The sequence below is a fragment of the Prorops nasuta genome, unplaced genomic scaffold, assembly GCF_024137725.1.
Source record: "Prorops nasuta isolate Cenicafe-Biocafe unplaced genomic scaffold, Cenicafe_Pnas_1.2 PNAS00022, whole genome shotgun sequence".
In the NCBI taxonomy this organism is placed as follows: domain Eukaryota; kingdom Metazoa; phylum Arthropoda; class Insecta; order Hymenoptera; family Bethylidae; genus Prorops; species Prorops nasuta.
The window spans coordinates 2152917-2164340 of NW_027116819.1; the positions used below are offsets into that span (position 1 = coordinate 2152917).

At 38.1% G+C, this 11424-nt stretch overlaps 2 protein-coding genes across 2 annotated transcripts; both read right to left on the reverse strand.

Annotated features, from left to right (window-relative positions):
- Positions 1 to 3103: 3103 nt before the first annotated feature.
- LOC136781287 (uncharacterized) lies at positions 3104 to 4342 on the reverse strand. Its single transcript, XM_066740139.1, has 2 exons — positions 4019 to 4342; positions 3104 to 3946 (listed from the first exon to the last, which is right to left on the reverse strand). Exons 1-2 carry the CDS (start codon positions 4340 to 4342, stop codon positions 3104 to 3106), a joined length of 1167 nt encoding a protein of 388 aa, XP_066596236.1.
- A 3712-nt stretch (positions 4343 to 8054) lies between these two features.
- Positions 8055 to 9581, reverse strand: LOC136781288 (interstitial collagenase-like). The gene is made up of 5 exons (XM_066740140.1): positions 9452 to 9581; positions 8871 to 9362; positions 8541 to 8795; positions 8383 to 8445; positions 8055 to 8281 (listed from the first exon to the last, which is right to left on the reverse strand). Exons 1-5 carry the CDS (start codon positions 9579 to 9581, stop codon positions 8055 to 8057), a joined length of 1167 nt encoding a protein of 388 aa, XP_066596237.1.
- Between the last annotated feature and the right edge of the window lie 1843 nt (positions 9582 to 11424).

The window sequence follows — 11424 nt, forward strand, 5'->3', positions numbered from 1 at the left end:
AACATAAAATTATTCTGTGGTTTTTCCTTATACGCCCATTCTCCTGCTGAGAAGTCGACAATCACGCAAGCGTGACTAAGGAAATCCAGTCCCAGAATAAAATTGATAGACAAGGATGGCATACATAGTGTGTCCACTATAGTTGTCTTCCCCTCCAACAGGATCGGTATCTTAGCGGATTCATTAACTTTGCAAACGCAATTGTTTCCAACGGTAACTTTCAAGGTTTCTATTTTTCTGGACTTTATACCAATTGATTTAAATAAATCTATGACTTTTTTTCCTGCGAACGTGCGTGATGCACCAGAATCTACTAATGCACGCAGTTCGTTCCCTTGAATGGTGACTGTCGTGTAAAATGCTAATTTCTCGGCACTATTACCACATGTGGTAATTATTACATCGGCTAAATCACCAGTCGATAACTTGTTCTCGATCGGTAAATCTTCGAAGATTTCGGTATTGGCAACCAGAGCGTCTGGACGCTCCGCATTGTTTTTATTTACATTCTCTAACCTGGGCATTTCCGATGGGTTTGAGAACGTGCGATAACTGTAATCATGCTCGATATTCGAACATCCTTGTTCCGAAATTGGATTTTCGTGATTACTCGGTATTTTTTCGTCTCGCTTCACTTGCGAGATTTGCGATATCTTTTCATCCGACGCCTGGAGCTGCGTAGAATTCTGGGTAGAATTTACGAGCTCCTTTTGCCGTTTTTTGACGAGCAGTTAGGACATTCCGCAAGGGAAATGTCTTTTTGCCCGCATCGATAGCAGAACATCTTTCTGGCCTCTTTACACATACTCCAACCGTGTCCCGATTTACCGCAATTAAAGCAGGTCATGTTCGAGCCAGGTTGTTTCTGTTTAGAGCCGCGCTGACCTTGATGTTTATTATTAGCTTTCTCCTACGGTTTCGATTTGGAATTATTATTCCTTCCTGGATTACCGGATGATTTGAAAGCTTGTAGATGCTCTTCGGTATCTTTTGAATCTTCTGATGTAGATTCATCGGTATCTGAGTCGGAACTTTCGTCCACTTCAAGAGCACGCAGTGCGTGTCTCCTAGACTCCCGTATCTTTCCACGATTGCCTTTATATGCCAGTTCAGGAACTAAAGTTTCCTCTGGCATAGCAGGTGGGCGATATCCTAATGACGGCCGATATGCGGCTTCGAAATTGAGTGCTAAACGCTCAAATTCTCGATACGTCATCGCAGTATGTATAGCGATACCTCGTCTATACGCCGGTAGCATGTTCTTGTGCGCGATAGCGATTCGGCTCCAGTCCGATCTATCTCTGCCTATTTTGCGAATATACGATTGTATAATTTGCAAATAGGCTCGCACAGGCTCGTTAACTCCCTGAGTTCTTGTAAGAAGCTCAGTTTCCAACTCCTCTTCCCAGGTTTGTGATCTGAAATACGACCGTAAACCGGACTTAATTTCAGACCAGGTTGAGAATTTGTTATCCTCAAACCACATCCTCGCCACACCAGTTAAGATGTGGGGAAAGACGTCAACCAGGTCGGAATCTCTAATCCTAAGCAGATTCAAAACGGCGTCGGTCCTGGCAATGAAGCTCTCAACCGTTTCCGTTGAATCGCCCGCAAAGGTTAGATTCGATTTCTGGAGTGACTCGAGAACTCGCCAACGGGGCATGGTGTCTTCCCCTCGGCCGATATCTTTTCCGGGTGTCTTGCGAGTGACCTTCGTTGCGTAGGTTCCTCGATACACCGCAGCGGTACTTAATCCCGAAGCTTCATCAGAAGCTAGTTGGGATTCGATATCTTCGCCTGGCCTAGTCAGTGTCAGCAAAGGCTGGCCCTGATTGGCCGGTCCCGGTTGGTTCGTCGCGTTTTTAGGCGGACGGCCTCTGGGGCGCTTAGCGGGAACAGCCTGCGCTGTTCCTCCGATAGCTTTTCCTTGAGTTAATTGCTCGAAGGATCTCGATATTTGCGAGATGAGATCTTGGAAAGAATTTTCCAATTTCTCCATTCTCGCATCGAGATTCGATACCTTGCTTGCCAGGTCAACCTGAACAGCATCGTTATCTGTCGGGTCATCGAAATCCTCCGATGTATTTCCCGACCCGGTACTCCCTCTCCTCTCCGCATTCTCTGCCATCGCACGTACTCAAAGCTTGTTCGGTGTTAAGGCGTCTATGAATGTCGGAGGTTGTCGCTGGAGTGAGCCAGGTTTGTTCCGCTGGCTCCGATAACCCGCTCACGGTAGGTTACCCCCACCCGTGGCTTGGGTGCGCGCGTAATAGTCGTGGAAGGTGGCGCCCCCATTTGTACTACTCGCTTACTACCCATTCTGTGCTTGATCTATGATCTAGCCATCGATAATCGACTATCTATGGTCTAGTTCGAACAATCACCCCTAGATGGCAGTGCTTGTCTGGGTTTGTAGGAAATTGTAACGTGGTTGAAATAAATTGTTTATTTAACACGGTATTTCACTAAGCGTTTTTCCTTTATTAATTCCTAATCAGTCTTCTTCACACGTGTGGGATTAAGATAAGATCCCAAGTTACACAAAAGAGAGAACAAGAGGTCATTAGGACCTTATATATATACATGGTGATACATGCGAGGTCAATTACATATATACATTGTTTTTTCCTGTGTGTGCATCTGCATGGTATAGTTGATGACATTAAATGGCTTATATGTAAATTAGGTGCATGTAAGTGTTGCCAACCCAAAATCCAAGGTTGAAGTTCGTTGTTGTGTCAGCACTGGTCGACGCCATATTGCTTGTTCGTGCCGCCACAGGTTCAACCATCGATAATCAATAGCCAATGGTCTAGTTCTCTTGATCACCGCAAGATGTCAGCACCTGTATCGATTATCGATCAGTGGCTCTCTTGGTGACCGCTAGATTACAGCACCGTTAACTTTTTGGCAGAGAGTCTGTTTACAGCCTCAATCTGCCCATTGTGTTCCTTGTGAGAACTTTGTTTATTTGTTTTGGGAAGGAAGGAAAATAAGGAAAGGAGTTTTGGATGGGTAGGAAATCACAAGGATTTTGCGGTATCATACGATATCATACGGTAAATAATGCGGTACCGATCGATAGCTTTAAGGAGGAGCGTCTTTAGGGTTCCACAAGCTGTGAAACTCTATCGAGGCTTACCTCCTTTTTCGCCGCCTTCTTCTTAGGAGGCTTGGACGGCCCCGCTTTCGGCTGTGAAGCCTTCGGCGTTGCCACCTTTGCCTTCTCCGAAGGCCGTGGTTTAGGTTTGGACGCCTTCCGCATACGCTTCAGGACGTCCCACGGTACGTTCGTACCGGCCTGCGCCACGTACGGTCCGCATGTCTGCCACGACGGACTGCAGGCGATGCAGGTCCGCAGGGTCTTCCCCTTACGGCCACACCCCTTGCAGAAGTCCTCCACAATGGGTGTGGGACACTGGCTGAACCGGTGTCCCCTGCCTTTGCAGTTCCAGCAAAACCATTCGCTGAAACTGCCGATACCGCTGGCCGCCGGCTTAGGCTTCACGCTGGCTTCCAGCTTTGGCCTTTTCGCCGGCGGAACCTCTGCCTCCTTCGGCGGCAGAGGTTTCTTGGCATTCTTGGCCTTGCCTGACACCACATTTGCGTATGATGCAGGTTTCGGCTGAGGCTTCGAAACCTCTGTCTCCTGACAAGGTCTCTTCCTCTTACCACGTCCCTTGCGGGGCGGAGCTTGGGGGGGCTTCCCTGTCACAGGACGCGAGGCCCCCTCGACCGCTTTCACCACGCGGTGAAAGATATCGAGGTCCCGGAGGAAGAGCGCCACCAAATCCTTTTCCGTGTAAGACACGGAAGGCTTTGGCGGCGATCTTTCCTCGGAGGAACGAGACGCCGTGCTCATTCCTCGAAATTGCTGGGAGAGCTCAGTCACCTGTGCAGGTGTCCTGGGACTCTCCCTGGGAAATTTCGGGGAGGAGTTCAGCAACTATTCCTCCATTGCGAGATCGAGTGAGCCTATGCTCGCTCCGGTAACCTCTGATGGCAGATCGAAGTCTACCACAAGGAGCTCCAGGGGATCGAAATCCTCCTCGAGGAATGAGATCGGTGAGCCCGGAGGCGACACCGATCCCACGGTAAGCGGCCTTACCACTGAAAGTGGTAAGGTCACTTGGACCCGCGGAGCAGGGGGAAGCGGCTGGGCCGCAGGATGCGACATCGTCGCAGGAGGTGACTGTGTCGCGGAGGGCGGCAGGGCCGCAGGAGGCGACTGTGTCGCGGAGGGCGGCAGGGCCGCAGGTAGCAGCGGGGCTGCAGGAGGCGGCTGGGTCGCGGAGGCGACGGCTTCGCCGTCGGCGAGGATGAGGGGGGCTTGTGAGGCCATGGAGGAGAGCGGAGCTGTAGTCAGTCCCAAGTAAGGATTGGCAATGAGCTCCTGTTGGCTCGCTCACCGCTCGCTAGGCGATACCCTAGGTTGCCAAATTTTCAATTAACCAGTATTATCTAGCTAATTGAGTTTGACAACATTGCGGTAACTAGGCTGATAGTCCAGCCGGTGCGCGAGGACCGACGACTGTTTTCAGCCGGCTCGTCCTTGGCTAGCGCTTGGCTGTGTTTACAAACACGCGCTAGGCAGAATCCTGCCTGTACTATGAGCCTTTACGATAGCATTACTATTTAACACGGCGAGTATAATATTAAATTATATTCTCGACCGTGATTCTCATTTACCATGATTTTCGTTATCTTGCACTGATTGCTCGAGTTCCATGGGGCTGCATGAACCCGATTGAGCAATTTACTACCTATGAGTAAATTCTCTTGACAATCACGTGCACTATGTTTTTCAGTATTTTACTGACGATATTTATGCTCGGACACATGGCTTATTTAGATTATTAAAATCCTCAATAATTTAATTTACATAAAACCACGTTGGGCGCCATTTGTAATGGATTCTTCTACCACGATGGGCTGATCGTGATAGTTATCTTCCTATTACCTTCGGCCGTCCTTACATTCGGTACTTTCAGGGCGCCAGTTGGTCGTGTGGGTGACCAACAACCCAGCGTTAACATAGGGGTCTTACCCCGCCATTCCAATCGTATGCATTTTCCAATGGGCTGATTGGTAGTGCATAGAGGACGGTACGGAAGCCTGGTTTGCTCAGTGTGCTAGGTCGTGGAGAGAGGGGAGGGTCCCTTACAGGTAGCCCGAGCCTCGCGACAATAGACACACTCTCCCACCCACCCACTCACACATGTGAGGGGAGGTGAGGAGACGAGAACATTATCGAGATCTTTTCTCATAGGGGACTGTCAGGGTGGTGCATCCCCGCAATGCCCAAGTCCGCGGTGCCATGCGCGTTGCCATGGACTTAGCGGCGGCACCAGCCATGCAGCAGAAACCTACCATACCTTCACAGGTCCCTTATGCATCGATAGCATACAGTGTGTTCGTTGCGTAGGGAGCAAGCTCACCTCACGCACACGGACACACTCATCGGTGAGCCGGTGTGGTGTACGTCCGCCTTACGCGACGTCCCAGGCCCGACTGACTCTCTTATTTCCCCCTCGTCAGGGGACTAGAGAATTCGCCTTTTCGCAGGGGTCCCTGTGCCCACTTCTCCTCGTTTCAAGCCGTCAAGTTACTTGGCACAGCCCTGCCTTGCTCGCTTGGTCGGCTTGGACTTTTAAGTGGAGCGCCGGTCTTTTCATCCGGTCTTCTGACGGTCCACAGGGATGTTCCTAGACGGTACTTCCTGTCCACTCGGAAACCTATGCACCGAGTCGGTAATGTAGGGTTTGAAATAACCACTACTAATCGTTAGCTTCTCTTTAATTTCTTTATTAAATCCGGTATCTTGATACGTAACGAGAGAACCTCGTTACAATATATAGTTTGGTCGTTGAGTATATTATGTTGGAAGCGTTGTGAAAATGACGTCACTTTCTTTAGCGGCCAACTTCATCCCGGGACATACATTTTGGCTGGAAAAAGAGATGAGGAAGGAGAAAAATGTTATTTCGGCATATATATAGATAACAGAGTATAATATCTCTGGATTGCGTGAACCGATTTTCATGTTCGTTGGCTCAAATGAAAGGGTTTTCAAAACCATTTTAAGTAAAGCTTCACTTAAATCATGACAATTGATCATTCATAGAATTAAATTGGTTTGCAAATTGGAACGGCTAAACTTGCTGTATAAGTTACACGGTAGTGCTCGGCGGTATAGACATGTCATTATCTACTTTTATATGTAATTGCCGTCGAGACACTACCGTGTCTCTTGATTAGCATTACAAACAAATCGAAAAGGTAAAATATCAAATCAATCTCATATTTTTGATCATTGTAATATATTAAATGTTCGTCTCTATCTTAACTCTGAATCATATCCTTACGACAACTTAAACATAGATTTTGATAAAAATAACTTTAGTTTGTTATATTTAATGTAGTCAAAATTTAAATCTGTTTATTACGGATTACAAGAGGATAATTTATTTACTCTTAATAAATTCAAGAATATAGCGCCTTTAATTGTCATTGATTGTTCACGTCAAGTTGAATCCATTAAAAATGGTACTGTTGACATTAGAATAGATTTTGAATGTAAAAAAGATATACCTTTGAATACTAGCGCTTATTGTTTAATTTTTCACGATCGTATAGTTGAATACAGTCCACTAACTAATATTGTTAGAAAAATTACATAATAAATTATAATTTTACACAAAAAAATTATTAACAATAAGATTAAGGATAGGGGAAACATCTTCGTAGAATGTGTATTGTCTAGTACCTGAAAGAGATTTTAAATAAAAAATTGTAAAAAAAATGTAATTTTTGAATATATTTTGTATTTTATAAAAAAAATGAATAAATAAATTAAGATTTTTTTTAATTATAAAATAATAGTTTTATTACAAATTATCCCATAGTTTATAACGTATACTATTTTATGATACTACAATATTTATATAAAACATTGTTATTAAATACACTAAAATCATTTTTCACTTAAAAATTGTTTACATATAATTTGTTCTAGAATATAATACAATTGGTTTTAAATAAAAATATAAAATTTCGTTTTGTACAATAGAATATTTGTTAAAAACTGTATGTTTTTCAATCAATTCAAGAATACAATTTTTAGACTTAGCAGAACGAGCAATTTTTACAAAATCCTGAAATGTTTGTAAAACTATATTCAAATTAAATTGTAACCATTGAGTTGTAATATTAATACAACGATAAAGAGATAACATATTTTTACAAATTTTACTTGATACATAAACAACAATATTTACTTGATGAAATTTAACTTTTTTTCCAATTCCATCAATTTTATCCAACAATTCTATTGATGTATCATCACTAAGTAGATGAAGAGTTGGTGTAGGCATATTATTAATAAATTTATAAATAAATTCATGATAATTATAGACCTCATTCCATGTTTCTTCAGAAAATTCAATGAAGTCATTTGTTGCAATGTGACTAAGGATGATTGATATAGTAGCTTTTTGAATATTTGAAATTTTAATACCAATTTCCAAATATTCATAATCATTTGAAGTTTATAGATATCGCCTTCCCAGAATAAGAATCGGTTTCCTTTAAACAAATATATGTGTAATTAATAATAAAAAAGACAATTTAAAAATTTTTTTTACTTACTCTTGAGGAACAGCGTTCATGCTTGATGATTAAACGATTACTGACTAATTTTTTAAAGAAATTTTTGTTATCTTATAATTCATTTTTCTTAATTTGATCAATATTATACTTTGGCTCTTCGGCAAATGAATTAAATCTCTTAACACGTCCAGAGTCGAAGGATTACTCCTTTCATACTTTGATATGATTCATCATTAAAATCATGATTAGCATCATCGTTTAAATAATTTCCTTTAAGATTATGATAATGGTTGATATCATCTCCATAAAATGTTAACATCCTCACCATAAGAGTTTTTAATTTTTCACCTAAAGTGATACTTGAACATTCAATATTAAATAATGATAAATCAAATTTATCTGACTTTACAATTATACCCATGAATTCATCATAGGCTTTATACATATCATTTTGTATTATATAAATTTTTTTTATTTGTATATTTGAACAACGTAAAGTTTTGATAAAAATTTATTTCAGTTTGAAAGACTGATTCAACTGTGGTGAATTTGTTGGGTTTTAATACTTTACAACTGGACAATTCCATCACATAATTAGGAGTATAAAAAATATACACTTTTCCAGAATTTGTTAAAACGGCTGCTTTAACACCATCATATTTAACATAATTACCTAATAATTGTTGATATGATCTTGGATATCCTGAATCTAATTCTCTAGTAAGAGCATCAAATATATGTATATATTATTATCTGAATATAATATTATTTTACCAACACTTATTTCATGTACTGCCGTTATTCTAGTAAAGTTACTCGGTAAAAATGTTAAAAAATCTGCAATAAATTTTCCATTTCTATAATATCTTTTTTTTTAATTCTATGAAATTCAAAGTGCCAAAACCATTTTCCGTACATAATGAATAGTGTACCATCAGTAATTAAATAAACAAAATCTTTAGACGATGTTTTATATACATCATCAAATTTTGGTGGTATTTCATTTTTAAGATGATTATAAGATTTTTTAATTCCTCTAGTAGCTGGTTTAGCTGTTATAGCAGGAGGAGCAATAGTAGTTGGTTTAGTGGTGCTAACAGAAGGAGCAATAGCAGTAGAAATTTTATTTTTATCAATTTCTTGATTGTCATTATCATTATTTTCAATATTGTATAAACTTTTTATATCTAATATGTCAATATTATTAAATAAGTTATCATTAGTATTTTTAAAAAATAAATAAGTAGGATGCATTAGTGTACCCTCATGATTATGAGAAAGCCCTAATGTATGATTAATTTCATGCATTAAAACATAAAAAAGACTAGATTTCTCTTCTGGTATATCCCCTAAACCATAAAACCAGTTTATGCGTCTTCGTAAATGAATTTCTCTAGGACTATTATCTTTATCGGGGAGAAAAGCATGTCCTAGAACATTGTCTGCTAAATGACCAGAACATTTAATGTTTGGTTCTAATTTATTATAGTGATTATCATATTCAAACGATATAACTATATCAGCATATTGTTTTTCATTAGTATGATTAAATTCTAAACCTGTCATATTACTCCATATTTTAAATACTTCAACAGTAGTAGCAATTTGTTCTGGTAATCCCACAATAAAATGCCAATATAATTTCTTTTTATTCCATTTCAATTGTTCTTGATTAAGATCCAAAACATCGTCTTTTACACCACATCTTTCTTCTTTCATAGATTTAATTATTTCATTATATGAACTATCAAACGCTAAATTATAATATTGTTTAAATAACGTCATACCATTTTCTATTTCTTCATTGGTATACTTCATCCAATTTAATTATCCGCTTTAGAACCATTATTAATTTTATTAACATATCCATACTTTATCAAAAAATTTATCATAAACTTATCATATTGACTACTTTTGTTTATTATAATTGAAATTAATCCAGCAAGTAAGAACATAATGTATCCGCACTGCATTTTCGTTGAAAATGTACTATCACTTGTTAAAATGTAAACTGGTTGCGTGAAGCAAAACTAAGCTATCGAATCTACCAAACATCTTGTTTTATACGGTGAGTCCCCTCTACAAAAATCTGTAGAGATACACACGTGTTGATAGAAAAAAGGAAAATGTTAATTAACAAACTATTATCTTCTATACACGTGCCAGAATAAAATTAAAATTTGAATTCATTAAATCATTGACTCCAAAAAAACAAACAAACAAAATCTGTAGAGACACGTGTTGATAGGAAAAGAAAAAATTGTTAATTGACAAACTATTATCTTCTATATACGTGCCAGAAAAAAATTAAAATTAAATACAGTAACTCATTGACTCCAAATAAGTCTATTACATCTTATTAAATTACTGTCTAAACAAGCATGAATAAAGAAGTTGAAGGTTGTTAAGTGATAGAAAAAAAGTAAATACTCATGATTTCAGTTAAGTCTACTACATCTTGTATATTTATATCTATGAGTAAAAATGTAAATGAGAAAGAACAATATCCTTTATACACGTTGTAAAGGAAAAAATTATTATTTTTTTTAACACTAAGTTATTTAGTATTTATTATGATAATTACAACATATATATATATATATATATATATATATATATACAAAATTTTAATTATGCTTTTGTTTAAACAAATATACATTTCTTAAAGCACAAATACCAGAATGAGTTATACATTGTGGTAGATTTTTTTCGATATAATCTTTCACTCGGTAATCCTTATAATCGTCTAGATCATAAACGTTTACATTACTTACAATGTGTTTTAAATAAGTAAGTTTTTCAGATCCTTTCACATAAACATCAACTCCACTGTTTTATTTGATATACTTGGTTATTATATTTTTATGGCATTTATAATCAATGTATCCGTCAGACCAATTAAAACCATGATGGTTTTTTGTTAACCATCTAGTTGTTTTTTTCTCTTCAGCACTCAAACTATTAAATAGAAAAGGAGGTGAAAATACATAACATCCCACTTTATTTTTATCCAAAATAGCAAACTCCTTAATTATAAATGATTTATCTGCTAATCTGAATCCTTGAAAATCAACGTACATTTTTAATATTCTTCGAATTTTTTTTCAGCACAACAACAATAAAAACACTTTACTGATACTGTTATTAAAATTCTTATTTTTTCTGTTCTCTTTTCTCTTCTTATTCAAAAATCTGTATATTGTAAACCAGATAGTGTGTTACTCTCTAAGCTTAAAACAAATGAGACTGGTCTGTAGCTTTTATACAACTCACATCTACGAGAATTTGCAATTAATACATAGAAAGCGTATAAGTTTTTCTATAAAATGAATAATCAATGCACTATTCCGATGAATCTTTCAATTCAATCACCTCCTCTTCCTCCTCCTCCTCATCCTTTTCCTCCTGCAAATCTTCTCCTTCTTCCTCTTCTTCATCTTCTTTACTGTAGAGTTTCCTTCTATAATAAAATATTGTATAATTAGAAAAAGACAATATATAAATTCTTGATAATCAAAAAAAAATATTGTTAACTTACTTTTTGCCTTTATTGATTGATTTTTTTTCACATTCATCCATACTCGTTTTTCCTTTTTCTTTTTTTTTCACATTCATCTACAATTCTTCTTTCAAAAACAAATTTATCTGCATCATACAATTTTATATAAAGATTCGAATTTTTCCTCAGATTCTCAAGATAAAAAAATTTGTCAGATATATCAATAATTTTAGAACTAATAGATCCAGTTAAAAACATACTCCATTTTGAATCTATTTCTATAACTCTTCTCAATCCATAAGTTGTGTTAACTTTTT